This window comes from Haliotis rubra, unplaced genomic scaffold (assembly GCF_003918875.1).
Source record: "Haliotis rubra isolate DU_JTF1 unplaced genomic scaffold, ASM391887v1 Scf466, whole genome shotgun sequence".
Classification (NCBI taxonomy): Eukaryota; Metazoa; Mollusca; class Gastropoda; order Lepetellida; family Haliotidae; genus Haliotis; species Haliotis rubra.
In genome coordinates, this window is record NW_025767153.1 from 601006 (window position 1) to 625402 (window position 24397).

The 24397-nt window shown below is 44.9% G+C and overlaps 1 protein-coding gene and 2 long non-coding RNA genes across 4 annotated transcripts in view; 1 reads left to right on the plus strand and 2 right to left on the minus strand.

Annotated features, from left to right (window-relative positions):
* Positions 1 to 1323: 1323 nt before the first annotated feature.
* On the minus strand, positions 1324 to 1801 carry LOC124290464. 2 transcript variants are annotated; one of them, XR_006901938.1, is made up of 3 exons: positions 1774 to 1801; positions 1503 to 1638; positions 1324 to 1420 (listed from the first exon to the last, which is right to left on the minus strand). It is a non-coding gene; the product is annotated as an uncharacterized LOC124290464 (long non-coding RNA). The 2 variants fall into 2 exon arrangements; XR_006901939.1 differs by having other exon boundaries at positions 1409 to 1420; positions 1467 to 1638; positions 1774 to 1799.
* Positions 1535 to 2235, plus strand: LOC124290465. The gene is made up of 3 exons (XR_006901940.1): positions 1535 to 1617; positions 1987 to 2069; positions 2110 to 2235. It is a non-coding gene; the product is annotated as an uncharacterized LOC124290465 (long non-coding RNA).
* A 1546-nt stretch (positions 2236 to 3781) lies between these two features.
* The window catches only part of LOC124290451, a 52966-nt gene continuing 32350 nt past the window's right edge, over positions 3782 to 24397 (minus strand). The window contains 19 exon segments of the mRNA XM_046727156.1: positions 3782 to 3920; positions 8704 to 8711; positions 9943 to 10020; positions 12439 to 12567; positions 13139 to 13395; positions 13775 to 13953; positions 14184 to 14357; positions 14484 to 14509; positions 14787 to 15022; positions 15216 to 15428; positions 16058 to 16177; positions 16451 to 16649; positions 17394 to 17530; positions 17876 to 17932; positions 19537 to 19794; positions 21081 to 21117; positions 21961 to 22135; positions 22137 to 22150; positions 22916 to 23039. Of these exon segments, the coding sequence (XP_046583112.1) occupies positions 3782 to 3920; positions 8704 to 8711; positions 9943 to 10020; positions 12439 to 12567; positions 13139 to 13395; positions 13775 to 13953; positions 14184 to 14357; positions 14484 to 14509; positions 14787 to 15022; positions 15216 to 15428; positions 16058 to 16177; positions 16451 to 16649; positions 17394 to 17530; positions 17876 to 17932; positions 19537 to 19794; positions 21081 to 21117; positions 21961 to 22135; positions 22137 to 22150; positions 22916 to 23039 (2560 nt within the window).

Genomic DNA, 24397 nt, shown 5'->3' on the forward strand with positions numbered 1-24397 from the left:
TTATAAAGTGGCTTTTAGGTCGATATACTAAATTAGGAAGTACGAATGCAGAAAAGAAGGCTTCACTTTGAGCAACGTGTTTGCTTAAAAATACTACGCTTTGAAACTGTATACAGTGGTATTTAGGTCGATGTAATACCATTCGGTAGATATAAACAGAATTCAGGATGCATCTGTGAGGTTTAAGTATTTAAGTAATTAAGTTTTTGATAGCCCGAGGCAAGTCGGACCGAAGCAGTGTGACGGAGATAATGTTGAGAGTGTGGGGATCAGATCGTATCTTTCTCTCATGGGCAGGCTTTAAATACGATGAACAGTGACCTTCAGCAGTGGAATTTGTTTGGATATAGATGTAAAGGCTTACAGAAATGTGTATCAACAATTATTCTTTTACACGCGTAACCTTGCTCAGCCACGTTCACAGGCCGCTAGAGTTTGAAGCGATTTACTCGCAGTAAGGTTAATATGGCACACGTTTGTAGCTTCCGAATGTTCAATATTATCATGAATGTATATTGTTACAATGTAAAGTTGGCCTAATATTACATAAGAGCGCAGCCACGCACAACCATTAACTTACACGCTGTCAGATACGCAATCACTACCAAGATCAACACATTACTGGCAAACAAGGATAAGGTGGACCAGCGGAGAGAACGCGTTTACGAGAAGTTGGTAGAATTACATTGAGGGACTGAGTTGTAATCACTTTGGTTCTATTCAGTTGACAATATTACATTGAGGGGCTGAGTAATAATCTTTTTTTGTCCAGAGACAATTATTAGAATATCGGTGAGTGACGCTTATGACAACAGACAGACAGCTTTGTGTTAGTCATTGGGTCTCACCGTGTAATGTGGACGGGTAATTTGCCAACACGCAGCCAACATGAAGATGTGTAATATGGTTTCGTCAGGACTTGTCTGTTCCGACTAGTGTCCATCCGTGTATAAAACAGGTAAACTGATTACAGTGACATATGACCTTTCCTTTATACACAAAACAAAGAGAAAAAGCATAGTTTGTATAATTGTTGTATTTCAAGCAAAAACAGGTGTCCCAAAAGTCATAACAACAAACAGCACACAGATGGATTATTCATACAAGCTATATACATTTTATTGGGGAATCACTCTTAGGATATCACAAGCGGGATGACTAGTGTTACCAGATGACTAGTGTTACCAGATGACTAGTGTTACCAAATGACTAGTGTTACCAGATGACTAGAGTTACCAGATGACTAGTGTTACCAGATGACTAGTGTTACCAGATGACTAGTGTTACCAGATAACTAGTTTAGTGTCAGATGACTAGTGTGACCAAATGACTAGCGTTATCAGATGATAGTGTTACCAGATGACTAGTGTTACCAGATGACTAGTGTTACCAGATGACTAGTGTTATGACCAGATGACTACTTGTAAGTTACCAGATGACTAGTGTTACCAGATGACTAGTGTTACCAGATGACTAGTGTTACCAGATGACTGACCAGTTACCAGATGACTAGTGTTACCAGATGACTAGTGTTACCAGATGACTAGTGTTACCAGATGACTAGTGTTACCAGATGACTAGTGTTACCAGATGACTAGTGTTACCAGATGACTACAGGTGACTAGTGTTACCAGATGACTACCAGATGACTACCAGATACCAGATGACTGACTAGTGTTACCAGATGATGACTAGTGATTCCATGATGACTACCAGATGACTAGTGACTACTAGTGTTACCAGATGACTAGTGTAGTGATACCAGATGACTACTACCAGATGACTAGTGTTACCAGATGACTAAGTGTTACCAGATGACTAGTGTTACAGATGACTAGTGTTACCAGATGACTAGTGTTACCAGATGGTGTTACCAGATGACTAGTGTTACCAGATGACTAGTGTTACCAGATGACTATGTTACCAGATGACTACCACTGTTACCAGATGACTAGTGTTACCTGATACCAGTGACTATGATACCAGATGACTAGTGTTACCAGATGACTAGTGTTACCAGATGACTAGTGTTACCAGATGACTACATGACTAGTGTTACCAGATGACTAGTGTTACCAAGAGATGAGTGTTGTGATACCAGATGACTAGTAGTTACCAGATGACTAGTGTTACCAGATGACTAGTGTTACCAGATGACTAGTGTTACCAGATGACTAGTGTTACCAGATGACTAGTGTTACCAGATGACTAGTGTTACCAGATGACTAGTGTTACCAGATGACTTGTGTTACCAGATGACTAGTGTTGACTAGTGTTACTAGATGACTAGTGTTACCAGATGACTAGTGTTACCAGATGACTAGTGTTACCAGATGACATAGTGTTACAGATGACTACCAGATGACTACAGACTACTAGTTACCAGATGACTAGTGTTACCAGATGAGATAGTGTTACCAGATGACTAGTGTTACCAGATGACTACCAGATGAATAATGTTACCAGATGACTAGTGTTACCAGATGACTAGACTGTTACCAGAGATGACTAGTGTTGTCAGATGACTAGTGTTACCAGATGACTACTATAGATGAATAGTGTTACCAGACGACTAGCGTTACCAGATTACTACTACTACGTTACCAGATTACTACTACTACAGGATGACTACAGATGACTTGTGTCGCCAGATGACTACAAATGAGTAGTGGTACCAGATGGCCAGTATCAGCAGATTACAACGGTTGATTGGTGTTACCAGATGATTAGTACTAGTGTTACCGGGTGACTAATGTTATCAAAATTCAAGATCAAACATTGAACAAATTACAGAACGTAATAACAAAGACAATAACGTAGTTAATATAAAGCGAAATTGCAAACAACAAATTTATATAGGCGAAAAGCCAAACAGAAGAATTAATGATAATGACTTTGTGGCCTTTAATATATGTGTATGTGAATGAAATTAATATCATAATGTTAATATCATGCAACAATAATACCCCATTATGGATAGGAGCATAGCAGCTCTATACAACATTATCAATCGGCGTAATTCGACCAGTTTCATTTGCCGCTCCTGGAAAATATACACATCAAACTACCTTTGAGGTGCTTGAATGTGAGAAGCTGCATTATCATCTCATCCTAACGGGTACCCATTCAGTGCTGGGTGAGATAGGCTTAAACAATGTCACCTGGCTAAAGTGACTCCACGTGTTACAATGCGGAAGATCGATTCCCAAGCTGTTGAACAGGGTCACCCATCAGCCTTCTCTTCACGGGCTATGTGGAACTTCACCTGAGCATGCGTGTGAATTCTGCCAGTGTTTCAGTGGCTTGGTATGGCACGAAATCATACGATAGAGTGGCTCAAAGGTCAAACAATATTCTCCAAGTTAGCTACGGCAGGCGAGCCTCGTGTGTGTTTCCAGGAGATGTAGTTTAGCAATATTGTGCAGCTAACATGTTTTTCACAAGATTAATGGATAGCATACAGCATCAGGGAGAGGACATAGGGATTAAAGTGACGACATTAGGCATCCAGGGCATTCAGAACAGAAGAAGTACATTGTGGATCTTGGATTCACGGGCACTATGAAACAATGGGAGACGATAGGGAAAAAACACGGGCGAGAAGGCACTGGGTGTTACCGGAGGACACTATGGTTCAAGGGAAGAAATATGCATTTAGGGGGACTTAGGGTTTACAAGGAAGATATGATGGCTCGGGAAAGAGCGGGCGCAGTGATACAGGTCGGGTTGAAAATGGAGCGAAACTAACAGCTGTCACTGCAGCTGTCTGTTGAACTTGGTCCTAACTCTTGTAGTTGGAGTACATGGAGTAGTCGGTGTCGCCACCTCTCATGAGTTTGTTGTAGGATTTCTCCAGTTCCTTGAACTTCGGTCTCTGCTTTGGTTCATGTTCCCAGCACCTCTGCATCATATCGTAGTTCCTGCAAGAAGACACCATCATGTCAGACATGAGGACCCAAGGACTAGCAAGTATGTCCACGTTACCACACGTGTATCTTGTCAAGATGTACATGTATTTCGTTACGACACGTGCATCTTGTCAAGATGTACATGTATTTCGTTACCACACGTGTATCTTGGCAAGATGTACATGTATTTCGTTACCACACGTGTATCTTGCCAAGATGTACATGTATTTCGTTACCACTCGTGTATCTTGGCAAGATGTACATGTATTTCGTTACCACAAGTGGATCTTGGCCAGATGTACCTGTATTTCGTTACCACACGTGTATCTTGTCAAGATGTTCATGTATTTCGTTACCACACGTGTATCTTGGCAAGATGTACATGTATTTCGTTACCACACGTGTATCGTTACCAAGATGTACATGTATTTCGTTACCACACGTGTATCTTGGCAAGATGTACATGTATTTCGTTACCACACGTGTATCTTGTCAAGATGTTCATGTATGTACATGTATTTCGTTACCACACGTGTATCTTGTCAAGATGTACATGTATTTCGTTACCACACGTGTATCTTGGCAAGATGTACATGTATTTCGTTACATGTACACGTGTGTCTTGGCAAATATACCAAGATACACACATATTTCGTTACAACACGTGTATCTAGGCAGGATGTACACGTATTTCGTTACAACACGTGTCTCTTGACAAGATGTACACGTATTTCGTTACAACATGTGTCTCTAGGACAAGATGTACACGTATTTCGTAACGTGTATACATTTACATTTCGTTAGTACATACAGTACACCCTCCACTCCTGACACAGTACATACAGTACACCCTCCACCTCCTGACACAGTACATACAGTACACCTCCACCTCCTGACACAGTACATACAGTACAGTACACCCTCCACCTCCTGACACAGTACATACAGTACACCCTCCACCTCCTGACACAGTACATACAGTACACCCTCCACCTCCTGACACAGTACATACAGTACACCCCCTCCACCTCCTGACACAGTACATACAGTACACCCCTCCACACAGTACCTGACACAGTACATACAGTACACCCTCCACCTCCTGACACAGTACATACAGTACACCCTCCACCTCCTGACACAGTACATACAGTACATCCTCCACCTCCTGACACAGTACATACAGTACACCCTCCACCTCCTGACACAGTACATACAGTACACCCTCCACCACCTGACACAGTACATACAGTACACCCTCCACCTCCTGACACAGTACATACAGTACACCCTCCACCTCCTGACACAGTACATACAGTACACCCTCCACCACCTGACACAGTACATACAGTACACCCTCCACCTCCTGACACAGTACATACAGTACACCCTCCACCTGACACCTGACATACAGTACATACAGTACATACTCCCTACACAGTACCCACCACCTGACACAGTACATACAGTACACCCTCCACCACCTGACACAGTACATACAGTACACTCCTCCACTACACCACCTGACACAGTACATACAGTACACCCTCCACCTCCTGACACAGTACATACAGTACAGTACATACCACCTCTCCTGACACAGTACATACAGTACACCCACCACCTCCTGACACAGTACATACAGTACACCCTCCACCACCTGACACAGTACATACAGTACACCTCCACCACCTGACACAGTACATACAGTACACCCTCCACCTCCTGACACAGTACATACAGTACACCCTCCACCACCTGACACAGTACATACAGTACACCCTCCACATCTGACTGACATACAGTACATACAGTACACCCTCCACCTCCTGACACAGTACATACAGTACACCCTCCACCTCCTGACACAGTACATACAGTACACCCTCCACCTCCTGACACAGTACATACAGTACACCCTCCACCTCCTGACACAGTACATACAGTACACCCTCCACCTCCTGACACAGTACATACAGTACACCCTCCACCTCCTGACACAGTACATACAGTACACCCTCCACCACCTGACACAGTACATACAGTACACCCTCCACCTCCTGACACCATCAGTACACCTCCACCTCCTGACACAGTACATACAGTACACCTCCACCTCCTGACACAGTACATACAGTACACCCTCCACCTCCTGACACAGTACATACAGTACACCCTCCACCACCCTGACAGTAGTACATACAGTACACCTCCACCTCCTGACACAGTACATACAGTACACCCCCACCACCTGACACAGTACATACAGTACAGTACACCCTCCACCTCCTGACACAGTACATACAGTACACCCTCCACCTCCTGACACAGTACATACAGTACACCCTCCACCACCTCCTGACACAGTACATACAGTACACAGTACCCTCCACCACCCTGACACAGTACATACAGTACACCCTCCACTCCTGACACAGTACATACAGTACATACCAGTACATACAGTACACCTCCACCTCCTGACACAGTACATACAGTACACTCCTCCACCTGACCTGACACAGTACATACAGTACACCCCCCACCTGACCTGACACAGTACATACAGTACCCTCCTCCACCTCCTGACACAGTACATACAGTACACCCTCCACCTCCTGACACAGTACATACAGTACACCCTCCACCTCCTGACACAGTACATACAGTACACCTCCACCACCTGACACAGTACTGACACTCCACCTCCTGACACATACAGTACACCCTCCACCTCCTGACACAGTACATACAGTACTCCTGACACTCCTCCACCTCCTGACACAGTACATACAGTACACCCTCCACCTCCTGACACAGTACATACAGTACACCCTCCACCTCCTGACACAGTACATACAGTACACCCTCCACCTCCTGACACAGTACATACAGTACACCCTCCACCTCCTGACACAGTACATACAGTACACCCCCACCTCCTGACACAGTACATACAGTACACCCTGACACAGTACATACAGTACACCCTCCACCTCCTGACACAGTACATACAGTACACCCTCCACCTCCTGACACAGTACATACAGTACATACTCCTCCACCTCCTGACACAGTACATACAGTACACCCTCCACCTCCTGACACAGTACATACAGTACACCCTCCACCACCTGACACAGTAGTACATACAGTACACACCTCTCCACCTCCTGACACAGTACATACAGTACACCCTCCACCTCCTGACACAGTACATACAGTACACCCTCCACCACCTGACACAGTACATACAGTACACCCTCCACCTCCTGACACAGTACATACAGTACACCCTCCTCCACCTGACACAGTACATACAGTACACCCTCCACCTCCTGACACAGTACATACAGTACACCTCCACCTCCTGACACAGTACATACAGTACACCCTCCACCTCCTGACACAGTACATACAGTACACCCTCCACCTCCTGACACAGTACATACAGTACACCCACCACCTCCTGACACAGTACATACAGTACACCCTCCACCTCCTGACACACATACATACAGTACACAGTACCAGTCCACCCACCTGACACAGTACATACAGTACACCCTCCACCTCCTGACACAGTACATACAGTACACCCTCCACCTCCTGACACAGTACATACAGTACACCCTCCACCTCCTGACACAGTACATACAGTACACCCTCCACCTCCTGACACAGTACATACAGTACACCCTCCACCTCCTGACACAGTACATACAGTACACCCTCCACCTCCTGACACAGTACATACAGTACACCCTCCACCTCCTGACACAGTACATACAGTACACCCTCCACCTCCTGACACAGTACATACAGTACACCCACCACCTCCTGACACAGTACATACAGTACACCCTCCACCTCCTGACACAGTACATACAGTACACCCTCCACCTCCTGACACAGTACATACAGTACACCCTCCACCTCCTGACACAGTACATACAGTACACCCTCCACCTCCTGACACAGTACATACAGTACACCCTCCACCTCCCTGACACAGTACATACAGTACACCCTCCACCTCCTGACACAGTACATACAGTACACCCTACACCTCCTGACACAGTACATACAGTACACCCTCCACCTCCTGACACAGTACATACAGTACACCCTCCACCTCCTGACACAGTACATACAGTACACCCTCCACCTCCTGACACAGTACATACAGTACACCCTCCACCACCTCCTGACACAGTACATACAGTACACCCTCCACCTCCTGACACAGTACATACAGTACACCCTCCACCTCCTGACACAGTACATACAGTACACCCTCCACCTCCTGACACAGTACATACAGTACACCCTCCACCTCCTGACACAGTACATACAGTACACCCACCACCTCCTGACACAGTACATACAGTACACCCTCCACCTCCTGACACAGTACATACAGTACACCCTCCACCTCCTGACACAGTACATACAGTACACCCTCCACCTCCTGACACAGTACATACAGTACACCCTCCACCTCCTGACACAGTACATACAGTACACCCTCCACCTCCTGACACAGTACATACAGTACACCTCCACCTCCTGACACAGTACATACAGTACACCCTCCACCACCTGACACAGTACATACAGTACACCCTCCACCTCCTGACACAGTACATACAGTACACCCTCCACCTCCTGACACAGTACATACAGTACACCCTCCACCTCCTGACACAGTACATACAGTACACCTCCACCTCCTGACACAGTACATACAGTACACCCTCCACCTCCTGACACAGTACATACAGTACACACCCACCACCTGACCTGTACACAGTACATACAGTACACAGTACACCTCCTGACCTCCTGACACATACATACAGTACACCTCCACCTCCTGACACAGTACATACAGTACACCCTCCACCTCCTGACACAGTACATACAGTACACCCTCCACCTCCTGACACAGTACATACAGTACACCCTCCACCTCCTGACACAGTACATACAGTACACCCTCCACCTCCTGACACAGTACATACAGTACACCCTCCACCTCCTGACACAGTACATACAGTACACCCTCCACCACCTGACACAGTACATACAGTACACCCTCCACCTCCTGACACAGTACATACAGTACACCCCTCCCTGACCTGATACAGTACAGTACATACAGTACACCCTCCACCTCCTGACACAGTACATACAGTACACCCTCCACCTCCTGACACAGTACATACAGTACACCCTCCACCTCCTGACACAGTACATACAGTACACCCTCCACCTCCTGACACAGTACACACACAGTACACCCTACACCTGTACACAGTACACACCCTCCACCTCCTGACACAGTACATACAGTACACCCTCCACCACCTGACACAGTACATACAGTACACCCTCCACCACCTGACACAGTACATACAGTACACCCTCCACCTCCTGACACAGTACATACAGTACACCCTCCACCTCCTGACACAGTACATACAGTACACCCTCCACCACCTGACACAGTACATACAGTACACCCTCCACCTCCTGACACAGTACATACAGTACACCCTCCACCTCCTGACACAGTACATACAGTACACCCTCCACCTCCTGACACAGTACATACAGTACCTCCTGACAGTACATACAGTACACCTCCACCTCCTGACACAGTACATACAGTACACCCTCCACCTCCTGACACAGTACATACAGTACACCTCCACCTCCTGACACAGTACATACAGTACACCCTCCACCTCCTGACACAGTACATACAGTACACCCTCCACCTCCTGACACAGTACATACAGTACACCCCTCCACACCTGACACCTGACAGTACACCCTCCACCTCCTGACACAGTACATACAGTACACCCTCCACCTCCTGACACAGTACATACAGTACACCCTCCACCTCCTGACACAGTACATACAGTACACCCTCCACCTCCTGACACAGTACATACAGTACACCCTCCACCTCCTGACACAGTACATACAGTACACCCTCCACCTCCTGACACAGTACATACAGTACACCCTCCACCTCCTGACACTGTACATCTCTGGTTGACTTGAAGCACTCAGGGGCCATCCATCGGACTGGAATACGCTCCTGGAACAGACAATCAATCAGACTTAGAGCATCCTGATCTGTGAGACCTTTCCCTCTGTACACCCCTGTGACATGTTCTTCACTTACCATCCTGTTTACGCCCAACAAACTGTCCCTTTCCCACGCCCATTACGACTCCCTTCTCACACAGTCCTCCAAAAGCATTTGAAAAACGCTTTCCTAATAGAATCACATAAACATTTCTTACCAATTGTTTATACGAATATATCGCACATTCCTTTCTACTTACATCCCACAAACACCCTTCCACCACTCCACAGCTCACTGCAACATTATCTTCTTACTTACATCCCACAAACCTCTCCACCACAATGCTTTACTTAACCCAACAATTCACTACAACACATTCTTCTTACTTCCATCACAAAAGACCCTCCACTACAATGCTTTACTTAACCCAACAATTCACAGTAACACATTCTTCTTACTTCCATCACAGAAAACCCTCTACCACAATGCTTTACTTAACCCAACAATTTTCTGCAAAACATTCTTCTTACTTCCAGCACACAAAACCCTCTACCACAATGCTTCACTTAACCCAACAATTCACTACAACACATTCTTCTTACTTCCATCACAAAAGACCCTCCACTACAATGCTTTACTTAACCCAACAATTCACAGTAACACATTCTTCTTACTTCCATCACACAAAACCCTCTACCACAATGCTTTACTTAACCCAACAATTTTCTGCAAAACATTCTTCTTACTTCCAGCACACAAAACCCTCTGCCGCAATGCTTTACTTAACCCAACAATTCACTGCAACTCATTCTTATTACTTCCATAAAAAAAACCTCCACCACAATGCTTTACTTACACCCAACAATCCACTGTAACACATTCTTCTTACATCCATCACACAAAACCCTCTACCACAATGCTTTACTTAACCCAACAATTCTCTGCAACACCATACTTTACTTAACCCAACAATTCACTGCAACACATTCTTCTTACTTCCATCACACAAAACCCTCTACCACAATGCTTTACTTAACCCAACAATTCACTGTAACACATTCTTCTTACTTCCATCACACAAAACCATCCACCACAATGCTTTATTTAACCCAACAATTCACTGTAACACATTCTTCTTACTTTCATCCCACAAAACCCTCCACTACAATGCTTTACTTACACCCAACAATTCACAGTAACACATTCTTCTTACTTCCAGCACACAAAACCCTCCACCACAATGCGTTATTTAACCCAACAATTCCCTGCAACACATTCTTCCTACGTACATCCCACAAACCACTCCACCATCTTCCCAAACATGTCGCATAAATGCTTGCGAAATATACACATTGAAAATTTAAGAGTATCGGAGCACCTGTGATATTTAACCCCCATATAGCCATTTATATTAATAACATAAATGTATTTGCATTTGTTTTGACCCTTAATTAATATTTCAATTACCCACGTGCTATGATCAACGGCGAGCATCACGTGCAATACATGTTCCATTATTGAACAAAAACCGAGTGTTTAAAAGTAATCTGTCTTCTTACTACTGTTGATAAGCAAATATGCGGCCTCAAGTTATTGGCGGGTTGCTATCATGCCATTGGTGGTTGTTGCAATAGGTGTTGATTGGCACCCATCGACTATCAGCCGACTGGCCTGAAGAGGTTAACAACCCTCTACGTTAAGGACCGCCAGTGTTCAGGTCGACCACGAGTGACAACTTCTAGGAGGATACAGTCCTTTCCCTTCATGTCAAGTAGCGTGAAGAATTAGGTGGCTTCCACATCGTCATCGTCGTTTGTATAACAGTAGGTGCGGACTCAGGCGTCCGTTGTTACCCCTAGCGCCAACAAGAAGCGCGACTATCTCTGAGTCAAGGTGAGTGAGTGTGTTTAGTTTTACGCCGCAATTTTCCAGCTATATGGCGGCGGTCTGTAAATAATCGAGTCTGGACCAGACAATCCAGTGATCAACAGCATGAGCATCGATCTGCGCAATTGGGAACCGATGACATGTGTCAACCAAGCCAGCGAGCCTGACCACCCGATCTCGTTAGTGGCCTCTTACGACAAGCATGGGTTAATGCAGATTCATTCTAACCGGGGCCTTCAAGGGTCCTGAGTCAAGGTCGACGTCAGTTTTGCATTTGGGGTTATGGGGACGGGTCCACTGTCCGAAAAAATGTCGAGGCTTTTGTTCATGACTGATGACTCGTGTTTGGCGCCGCAGAAACACTGCACATGCACTGCACATGCACAATGCGGCCTTCTTGGGTTCATTGAGGGTCTGGGTGTACCTCTCACATAGCTTATAATTTGAACATGTGACGATCAGACAAAATCTGAATAGACAACGGAACGTAAAATCAGACTCACTCAGTCTCTCCAACTTCTGATATTGGACTTAACTCACCCTCCTACTGGTGTCCGCAGCCTCGTCATCTGCTTCATCCGACATGATGGTAGGACCAAACCCGGCAATTCGAACGTCCAGCAGGAAGGTCAGGAGGATGTTCCTCGCCGCAAGACGCCGATGTACGATCTGAGGGGGGAGATATTGGGTATTTTTTTGCCATTATTATTCTAGTAGTAGTAGAAGTAGTAACAGTAGCAGCAACAGTAGTAGCAGCAGTAGTAGTAGTAGTAGCATTAGTAGTAGTAGTAGTAGCAGTAGTAGTAGCAGTAGTAGCAGCAGCAGTAGTAGTAGTAGTACCAGTAGTAGTAGTAGTAGAAGCAGCAGTAGTAGTAGTAGTAGCAGTAGTTGTAGCAGTAGTAGTAGTAGTAGTACCAATAGTAGTAGTAGCAGTAGTAGTAGTAGTAGTAGCAGTAGTAGTAGTAGCAGTAGTAGTAGAAGTAGTAGTAGTAGTAGTAGTAGTTGTAGCAAATATAAACTATACGCGTCTCTTGGATGGTTCAGGAACAACTGTTCTGTCTTATTGATAAAGTACATCTTGCCTCGCCAAAATAAAGATGGAATAGGTTTAGTATCTTTTATACATAATTATATGTACTAAATGTCAACCTCTGGGGAGGAGATTAGTCTTATCCAAGGGACAGGTCGGAATAAGTTGTATATATCATGTTTTAGTCATGAACTGAGATATATGCCATACCCCAACTTGAGCCAGGTACGCCATTCCTTGGACAACTCCATGAGCCAACTGGAACATCCGCTCCAGAACGTCATCAGTCACTGCCCCCTTCTGTTGGACCAACCAGGGTCTCATTGGCCCCATCTCACAGTACTCCAGCACCATCACCGGACCCCCTGAAATGTATAGCCCCATCTCACAGTAATCCAACACCATCACCGGACCCCCTGAAATGTATAGCCCCATCTGACAGTACTCCAACACCATCACCGGACCCCCTGAAAATTATAACCCCCATCTCACAGTACTCCAACACCATCATCGGACCCCTGAAATGTATAGCCCCATCTCACAGTACTCCAACACCATCACCGGACCCCCTGAAATGTATAGCCTCAACTCACAGTACTCCAACACCATCATCGGACCCCTGAAATGTATAGCCTCATCTCAAAGTACTCCAACACCATCACCGGACCCCCTGAAATGTATAGCCTCAACTCACAGTACTCCAACACCATCATCGGAACCCTGAAATGTATAGCCCCGTTTCACAGAACTCGAGCACCATCACCGGACCCCCTGAAATGTATAACCCCCATCTCACAGTACTCCAACACCATCATCGGACCCCTGAAATGTATAGCCCCATCTCACAGTACTCCAACACCATTATCAGACCTCCTGAAATGTAAAGCCCCATCTCACAGTTCTCCAACACAATCACCGGACCTCCTGAAATGTATAGCCTCATCTCACAGTACTCCAACACCATCACCGGACCTCCTGAAATGTATAGCCTCATCTCACAGTTCTCCAACACCATCATCGGACCCCTGAAATGTATAGCCTCATCTCACAGTTCTCCAACACCATCATCGGACCCCTGAAATGTATAGCCTCATCTCACAGTACTCCAACACCATCATCGGACCCCCTGAAATGTATAGCCCCATCTCACAGAACTCGAGCACCATCACCGGACCCCTGAAATGTATAGCCCCATCTCACAGTACTCCAACACCATCATCGGACCCCTGAAATGTATAGCCCCATCTCACAGTACTCCAACACCATTATCAGACCTCCTGAAATGTAAAGCCCCATCTCACAGTTCTCCAACACAATCACCGGACCTCCTGAAATGTATAGCCTCATCTCACAGTACTCCAACACCATCACCGGACCTCCTGAAATGTATAGCCTCATCTCACAGTTCTCCAGCACCATCACCGGACCCCTGAAATGTATAGCCCCATCTCACAGTTCTCCAACACCATCATCGGACCTCCTGAATTGTATAGCCCCATCTCACAGTACTCCAGCACCATCACCAGACCTCCTAAAATGTATAGCCTCATCTCACAGTTCTCCAACACCATCATCGGACCCCTGAAATGTATAGCCTCATCTCACAGTTCTCCAACACCATCATCGGACCTCCTGAAATGTATAGCCTCATCTCACAGTTCTCCAACACCATCATCGGACCTCCTGAAATGTATAGCCTCATCTCACAGTACTCCAACACCATCATCGGACCCCTGAAATATATAGCCCCATCTCACAATACTCCAACACCATCATCGGACCCCTGAAATGTATAGCCTCATCTCACAATTCTCCAACACCATCGCCGGACCTCCTGAAATGTAAAGCCTCATCTCACAGTACAGTACTCCAGCACCATCACAAGACCCCCTGAAATGTATAGCCTCATCTCACAGTTCTCCAACACCATCACCGGACCTCCTGAAATGTATAGCTCCATCTCACAGTACTCCAACACCATCACCGGACCCCATGAAATGTATAGCCCGATTTCACAGTACTCCAACGCCATCACCAGACCCCCTGAAATGTATAGCCTCAGCTCACAGTTCTCCAACCCCATCACCGGACCCCCTGAAATGTATAGCCTCATCTCACAGTTCTCCAACACCATTACCGGACCTCCTGAAATGTATAGCCCATCTCACAGTACTCCAACGCCATCACCGGACCCCCTGAAATGTATAGCCTCAGCTCACAGTTCTCCAACCCCATCACCGGACCCCCTGAAATGTATAGCCTCATCTCACAGTTCTCCAGCACCATCATCGGACCCCTGAAATATATAGCCTCATCTCACAGTACTCCAGCACCATCACCAGACCTCCTGAAATCCATAGCCTCATCTCACAGTTCTCCAACACCATCACCGGACCCCCTGAAATGCATAGCCTCATCTCATAGTACTCCAGCACCATCACCAGACCCCCTGAAATGTATAGCCTCATCTCACAGTTCTCCAACACCATCACCGGACCCCCTGAAATGTATAGCCCCATCTCACAGTACTCCGACACCATCATCGGAACCCTGAAATGTATAGCCCCGTTTCACAGAACTCGAGCACCAGCACCGGATCTCATCAAATATATAGCCCCATCTCAATATACTCCAGCACCATCACCGGACCCCCTGAAATATATAGTCCCATCTCCAAATACGCCAGCACCATCAACTCACAACATTCTGTAACCATCACTGGACCCCTGCAATACAGACCTTAATGCATTCAGTATATTCTAGGACCATCAGCGTACCCACTGACGTATGTATCACCCATCTCACTGGGAGCACATTTACAAGAACTTTGAAATGTGGGCCTCCATCTCACTGTACATTTTATACCCATCCCTGATGGACAGATCCTCGTCATCGCCTTCGTCCGAACTAACAGTGCGGTGGGTGAGCCTAGTGGTTAAAGCGTTTGCCCTTCACGCCGAAGACCCAGGTTCGATTCCCCACATGGGAACAATGTGTGAAGACCATTTCTGGTGTCCCCTGCCGTGATATGCCTGGAATATTGCTAAAAGTGGTGTAAAACTAAACTTGCTCACTCACTTGAAACAGATGTTGCTAACCGGCATGTCCTCCAAATTATACAATACTTACAAACGTCATTGTCCACGACAGCGCCGATCATTCTGAGGATGTTGCGGTGTTCGCCAACCTCATTCAGGTAATAGAGGATCTTGCCTTTCATCAGCTGGATATCTTCATCATCATAGTTCTCTGTTGAAAGGAAAAAAACGGAGTTCAAGTTCGTCCTGTATTGTATGCTTTTGCAATTTCATTTTTTGAAAGTCTTTTTTATTTTATTCCAGATAATTTTTTTAAATAGTGGTTTGGTTTCTTTTGGTCGTCAGTTTGTACACAATTAGTCCATACACACAGACATGTCACTGACATGTAATCAATGATGTTCTGTTTTTTTTTAATCAATTTGAAGTATTAAATACGCAGTTGAAATGCACGTTACGTCATACAAACAGTTGTCATAGTAACCTTTCAGCATCTTGGCGACGACAGTCTCGGCGTTAGTGCCTGCCCGTGAGAGGGTTGCCTTGTAGATCTTAGCGAACTTCCCTTCGGTTATCATGGTGTCGAGCGTCAGTCTCTCTGACGACAGCTGCACTCCAATCGGGATGTCGTAGTCGTTGCCACCGTACACGTAAATGTCGTCATCAACAGCCTTGCCTCGCACCTGCGATTATACGTTAAGATATGGTCGCTAAAATGAAAATCACCTTCTTCAAACAATTATCAAAACCAGAATTTGGTTGGCTGGTTGGTTAGTTGTTTAAGGCCGCACTCACAATATACTAGCTATATGGCGGTGGTCTATAAATACTCGAGTCTGGACCAGACAATCCAATCATCAACAGCATCGACATCAATCGTCGCAATTGGGATGCAATGACAACCAATTATAAATCCAGTCACGTCACTCTATTGTCTCGCCAGGTTCTCCTTTTACCGAGTAAATCTCTACAGGTAGTTTCGCGGGCATTCTCCAAGAAATCGCGGTGATTTTCTTTAGAATTGCCCGGGGGATTTTCTGAGGAAAAATATCTAAAGTATATCTTCGGTCTATTCATAAGTTGGGTCAAAACCCCGCAGTCAGTTTAATCATGTCACCGTGCCTGACCAGCCGATCCCGTTAGTCGCACTGGTTACTGAAGATTCTAACCGGGATCTTCACGGGGTAAAAAGCAGAATTAAGTGTATGAATGATACCCATTCAGTTGGTTGGCTCTGTGTTATTGAACGTCAGGGGAGACAAGTCACGGATTGTGTGGAATTACACATATTGAAATTCGAATTAGTTTGAATCTGAATAACTAGAAATCTGGTCGCGTATGTGTCCAGTTCAATTTCAGGAATTACAGAGTGTTTGGCACAGGAATACATAGGATAATGTAATATCGGGGTAATAAAGTATGCTAACCTTCCTGGACATGCGTGCGAAGGCGGTAGCTGCTTTGGTGCGAGGTTTGGCTTCCTTCTTGCCCAGGATGACAGCCATGATGCCAAGATGCCACAGAAGGAACACGGCGACCGCGATCACCACCAGCAGGATAACACCTGAACAAAATGGTAACAGTTTGGTAACAGCGGATGGACATTATTTTCTGTTAAAAAGCCCCAAGTTATTCCTGAATACGCCTTGTACGGGCATTACATTTGCACCAGTCGCATGGATCGGAATGGCCAGAAAACTGACCTGGACTGACACTAGATCAGAACCGAGGGTCGAAGAATTTTGGCCATGCCGCACAACCATATGAATCCGAATCCCAATGGCAGTTTACACTTGTATTTCATCAAGACAAATCAATTATTTTCTGACTCATTGTAGTGTCCGATTACGCCGACGTAGTCCGTCACCATGAAGATTCATGTATTGCACTAACATATGACAATACTTACTGATCGCCACGCCCGCCTTCCCCCCAGCAGTGAGACCTGTGAACTCAGGGGCCGGTCCTGTTGACAGCATACAGATGGATACAGATTTAGACAATAACTAACGAGTGACGGGGATTAATAGATTATCTTTCTCGAGTTATATTAATTACATAATTAGTACAACGAGGGACAGATAATCTGCCATTACCCGACACGAGTTTTTATTACCCATATGAGTTTTCGATCTAAAAACGCTAAAATGAAAACAGCATTCTCTGTAAGGGAACCCGCAATGTGGGGAAATTCCCATATCCATATGCGTTGATTGGCTGTTTATTTTCTGAAACAGCCAATCAACGTTCAGCAGAAGGTGTAACCTATCTAGGGGCTAACAGGAACAATACTACCATCTGTCCTCCTTCCTGGGTTATAAAGCGTTGTACACAGTTTAGTGACAGGATATAATATAAATTGTTCACTGGTCACGAGGGGGGATGGGTTGGTGTACCCTCGATGTTTGTTTATGCTCCCTGAGCCCGAAGGGCGAGGGGAATGATAAACAAACATCGAGGGTACATCAACCCATGGGCCCCCAGGGACCAGTGAACAACTTATTATCTTACCGAACACCTTAATGTTAATTTTGAATTGTTTGAAGAACGGGTATAAATCTTTTTGCAGCCGTCGCTAGATTTTGCTGACAAGAAAACAGATTTAGAGTTATCTCCCTTCCATCGATTTGCATTCGAAAAACATCGGTAATTTCCGTACATCATACGTGATTCAATGTTATTCGAGATTACCACAACGAAGTACCAAATGAGTCGCCACTGACAGCGGGGTTCATTGAAATGTTACTCGCTTGTAAGCGGGGTACATTGAAAATAATAGATGAGCGCTCAGCCAATCAGAAAGCGACATTTATGTGTGAGGTAAGATAAACAGTGTTGTACATTGTACCAAACACAGAGACAGTATACAGATAGTGCTATGCATGGTGCCAAACACAAGGCAGAGACAGGATACAGTCAGTTCAAAGATAAGTATTGCAATACACGATATTCAATATGTCCAAAGTGGCTAAAGAGCATCTTTTTTAAAATAGGCAATATTTTGGGAGCGTGGTGTCATTCTGCTATTTACTGCCAGAAGTGGCGGTATAATATCAGTGTTTATCAGTACACGTCTGTGTGAACAAGATCGAATAGAACAATCACTTTCAACATGCTCGATGTTGCAGCTTTACAAAGGAAGTTTGAGAAATTCCTGTCGGTGTAGAGGGTCTTTAAGTTAAATCCTGTGTTCACGATCATGTGCACCATTTGATACAGGTTTGTGAACCTCTTTTGAAATATAACACATCATATATCCAATATAGGGAGTTTAAGAACATCTTTTGTAATGTAACATGTACAATATCCCATATTGGGGGTTTAATACCTTATGTCTAATATTACATGTAATATATCCTATATTGAGGTTTTTAAGCGCTTCTTTTTGAAATATCACGTGTAATATATACCTTATCGGGGGTTTAAGAACTTCTGTCTGATATTATATGTAATATATACTATATCGTGGGTTTAAGAACTTATGTCTAATATTGCATGTAATATATACCTTATCGGGGGTTAAGAACTTCTTTTGTAATATTACTTGTTATATATGCTATATCTACACACCTGTCCTGAACCGGAACTCCACGGGGTCACTCATCTCCCCGCTGTAGCCAGTAATAAGATGAGCTGTGTAGTTAGTCTCCGGTTGTAGGCCTGTCAAATCGTAGAAGGCGCTGAGACGATGGATCTTCTCCTTTGTGGCGGCCCCCGTGTAGTTGATCCAGAGTTCGCTGACGTCGTAGCAGCTGGGGGAGTTGACCCATGAGATGCGGACTGTGTTGAAGCCACTCCGGATAACTCGCACATCACGTGGAGGGGAGTCTGGTATTGTGAGGGTACATTCAGTGACATACAAATGCATGGGTGTGGTGGGCAGAAAGAGGCAAGAACATGTACAGGGTTGACGGAGAAGGTAAAGTACAGAAAGAACAAGAAGTAGGCAAGACCATTCATGCAGTGTGCAACATATTGGCTTGTTGGTATTGTTTAGGCCAAAAGGCAGGGATCGCAGGGAGGTCAGATAAAACAAGTAGGTCAATGAGGTTAGTTGGGACACTGTACCTGTTCAACACTCCGGTGAAAGAGGTAGATCGGGCATAGGTTGAACATGACGTGCAGCCACAATACATAGCTCTAGTAAGAACATTAGCGCAGGATGGACACATAGGTCGTAGCTTTCAGTCAGAATAGGTAGAGAAATTGAACTCATAGATCGTACTGTTCAGTCAGGATAGGTAGGGACGCTGAACTCGTAGATCGTAGCTTTCAATCAAGATAGGTAGGGGAAATCGATCTCATAGATCGTATTGTTCAGTCACGATAGGTAGGGGATGCTGAACTTATAGATGGTATTGTTCAGTCAGGATAGGCAGGGAAGCTGAACTTATAGATCGTAGTGTTCAGTCAGGATAGGTTGGGGAAATTGAGCTCATAGATCGTAGCGTTCAGTCAGAATAGGTAGGGAAATTGAACTCATAGATCATAGTTTTCAGTCAGGATAGGTAGGGGAAATTGAACACATTAGTCATAGTCTTAAGTCAGAAGGGGTTGTGGAGGTTTATCTCATAGATCGTAGCGTTCAGTCAGGATAAGTTGGGGAGGTTGAACTCATAGATCGTATTGTTCAATCATAACAGGTAGGGGAAGATGAACTCTTAGATCGTAGTGTTCAGTCATAACAGGTAGGGGAAGTTGAACTCATAGATCGTAGTGTTCAGTCATAACAGGTAGGGGAAGTTGAACTCATACATCGTAGTGTGCAGTCAAAACAGGTAGGGGAGGTTGAACTCATAGATCGTAGTGTTCAGTCATAACAGGTAGGAAAAGTTGAACATATCGACCAGGAGGATCAGATAGTTGAGGAAGAACCAGCAGCTGGTTCTGGGAGGCAAAGATTAAACAAGTAAGAGATTTACCAAATGTAATTTGACAGGCGAGTAGGGAAACGAATAGAATGTTTCTGACAAAATAGAGGACAAATATGTCAAGGAGATGGAATTGGTTTTACAGCTGATATTTATAGTAAGTACACTTTAGCATCTCCAGTTTATAACAAGGAACTTCATTTGTTTAGATGAAACAAGATACACTGAGGTTACGATACTCACATTCACCTATTCCACTGAAACTGTTGATATTCTCTATCTGTAAATATAGAACGATATATCTGAAGCATTGTGAGTGTTCCATTACCCACCTGTAGCTTTCTTAAAGAAAAAAGACGAAGAGCTTCTCAACGGCTATCAAAGGACTCTTTGCCAGTCTACCTGATGACACATTGCCAGTCTACCTGATGACACATTGCCAGTCTACCTGATGACACATTGCCAGTCTACCTGATGTCACTTTGACAGTCTACCTGATGACACTTTGACAGTCTACCTGATGACACTTTGCCAGTCTACCTGATGACACTTTGACAGTCTACCTGATGACACTTTGCCAGTCACCTGATGATACTTTGCCAGTCTACCTGATGACACTTTGACAATCGACCTGATGACACTTTGACAATCGACCTGATGACCGGAGGTCTTTTTGGCAGTCTGACTGAAGTCTCTTTGACAGTTTGCTGAGGTGTTTTTAACAGTCTACCGGAGGTCCCTGTAACATTCTACCGGAGGTCCGTCTGATAGTCAATTTGGTTGTCTACCTGAAAACACTTTGGCAGTCCAACCGAGGGAAATCTGACTTTCTACGTGCGTGTCAATATGACACTATACCTGAGGTTAAATTGACTCTCTACCTGAGTGAGTGAGTTTATTTCTACGCCGCACTCAGCAATATTCCAGCTATATGGCGGCAGTCTGTAAATAATCGAAATCCAGAAAATCCAGTGATCAACAGCATGAGCATCGATCGACGCAACTGGGATACGATGACGCGTTACCCGTCTCTTACGACAAGCATGGGTTGCTGAAGACCAATTCTAACCCGGATTTTCACGGGTCTGATTTGAGTTAGATTTGAGTTAGAATACACAGTGACCTGGAGAGAGTGCGTGGTGTTGAGCATGGCCGCGTTGGTCACCGTGACATCTAGGGTTATAACTTCTGTAGCCAGACTCTCCTTCTCCACCTGCAGCCAGCAGTGGTTGATGGGGAGGCTGAAAGAGCTTCGGTAACAGTCTTCGGATGGCGTGCAGCGGCACAACGAGATCTGCGTCGCACTCGGCCTCCTAGTGAATGGAAACAAAAGAGATTTTATGAAAAACCTTTGTTGAGCCCTTTATTGTTGGGGTAATATTCCAGCGATATGGCTACGGTCTGTAAATAATCGAGTCTGGACCAGACAATCCAGTGATCAACAACATGAGCATCGATCTGCGCAATTGGGAACCGATGACATGTGTCAACTAAGTCAGCGAGCAGAACCTCCCGATCCCGTTAGTCGCCTCTTACGACAAGCATGGGAAACTAAGGATCTGACCCGGACCTTCAAGGGTCTCACACATTGTACCCATTTGTGGAATCAAACCCGGGTCTTCGCCGTGACGAGCGAACACCACTGGGCTACTCCACCGCCCCTCTGGCTACAGACATCTCTTTTGCTTAATGTGGCAACTGAATCTAGAATTCATGTATAAAGCATCCCTCGATGTTTTGACAAGGTGCGTGAGGCGACTTAAATGTTGGCAATACAGGAATGAGTGAGTGAATGAGTGAGTTGGGTTTTACGCCGCTTTTAGCAATATTTTAGCAATATCGCGGCGCGGGACACTAAGAATGGGCTTCACACAATGTATCCATGTGGGGAATCGAACCCGGATTGCCGGCGTGATGAGTGAACCCTTTAACCACTGGAGCAAAAACACATGTTGAACACAGTGAGGATAGTTGTATTAAGTTTGCAAATTTGATTGATGTGTGTTTCAAGTCTGTTTTCACTAACGGCCTGGTGATATATTTTGTATTTTTTGTCCTGTAATCCAGTTAATACTTACATTCAGTTGGTAAAGTGTCCGACTCAACGTCCCTGCACGCGTCACATTCCCTGTGCTGCCACGGACAAGACGCCAAGAAACCTCCCGTATTCCGCTGTCATCGTCAACGGCCGTCACGGGAACACTGTAATTCACCAATATCATCAAACAGCCGTTCTTCTGACACATGCAGAGATGGATTACAGAGAACATGAATCTTGTACAACGTGGTATCAAACCCATTCTGAATACACGACAGATCGAATACCAGCTGACAGTATAACATACTTACATGGAGTGCGATGTACTTACAGGCGAGATGATATACTGAGAGAGAGGAATATATGCACACAGAGAAGAAGATATACATATACACAAATAACTTAATCGAGCACCAACTGTAGTTTTGCAATAATAGGTTTTCAATATGTACATAAGACTTCTCGTGGTGACCACGATGGACAAAACATGACATTTTTCTGATCCGTATGAACCTTTGACTCATAAATATCGACGAAAAGATAGGAATCCATGTTGATTTTATGATGATAAAGGCTCATTTTAGAAAAAACATGTCTGTACAAGTATGGTCCTTCGAATGTGTAATGTTGAATTTAGGTGAATGTGAATATTCAAAATGTCATTTTGCGTGTCTTACACGAGTCTAGGTCAATTGCGAATGTAACCTCCCTGTGACTGTACAACAGCCAGTACTCTCCTCCTTATACCCCCTGTCAGCCTCCTGATCCTCTGAAGTGGCATTGTACCCCATTCCTCGTTGAAAGCAGCTTTGAATAGGGCCCGGTTCTGTACAGGGAGATCCCTTTGTTGCACACGACGACCAATCATGTCCCAGAAATGCCCCAAAAGGTTAAGATCGGGGCTCATTCATTCGTGAGATATGTCAAGGGGTGCTTAACGAAGTTCCTTGTGTATATATATAAAGGATAATATACTTACAGAGTGGATGATATACTCACAGAGAGGAGGATATACTTACAGAGATGAGGATATACGTATAGAATGGATAATGTACTAACGGAGAGGTGGATATACGTACAGAGGAGAGTATGTACACACTGAGAGGATTAAAAATATGACAGAGGCAATGATATACACAGAGAGAGAGAGGAGGATGCATGTATAGAGACGGTAACATACTTATAGAGAGGAAGATATACTTACATAGAGGAGGATATACGTTTAGAGAATAATATACTTCTGGAGAGAAGGGTATACTTACAGGGAAGAAGATTTTGGTACTGAGATGATAAATAGATGGGAATGGTATACACAGAGATAGGGGGATATACTTACAGAGAGGAGGATATACACACAGAGAAGAGGATATACTTACAGAGAAGAGGATTTACGTACAGAGACGAGGTTACACGTACAGGGGTGAGGATATACGTACAGGGGAGAAAATATACTTACAGAGAGGAGGATATACGTACAGAGAAGGGCACATACGTACAGAGAAGAGGATATACGTACAGAGAG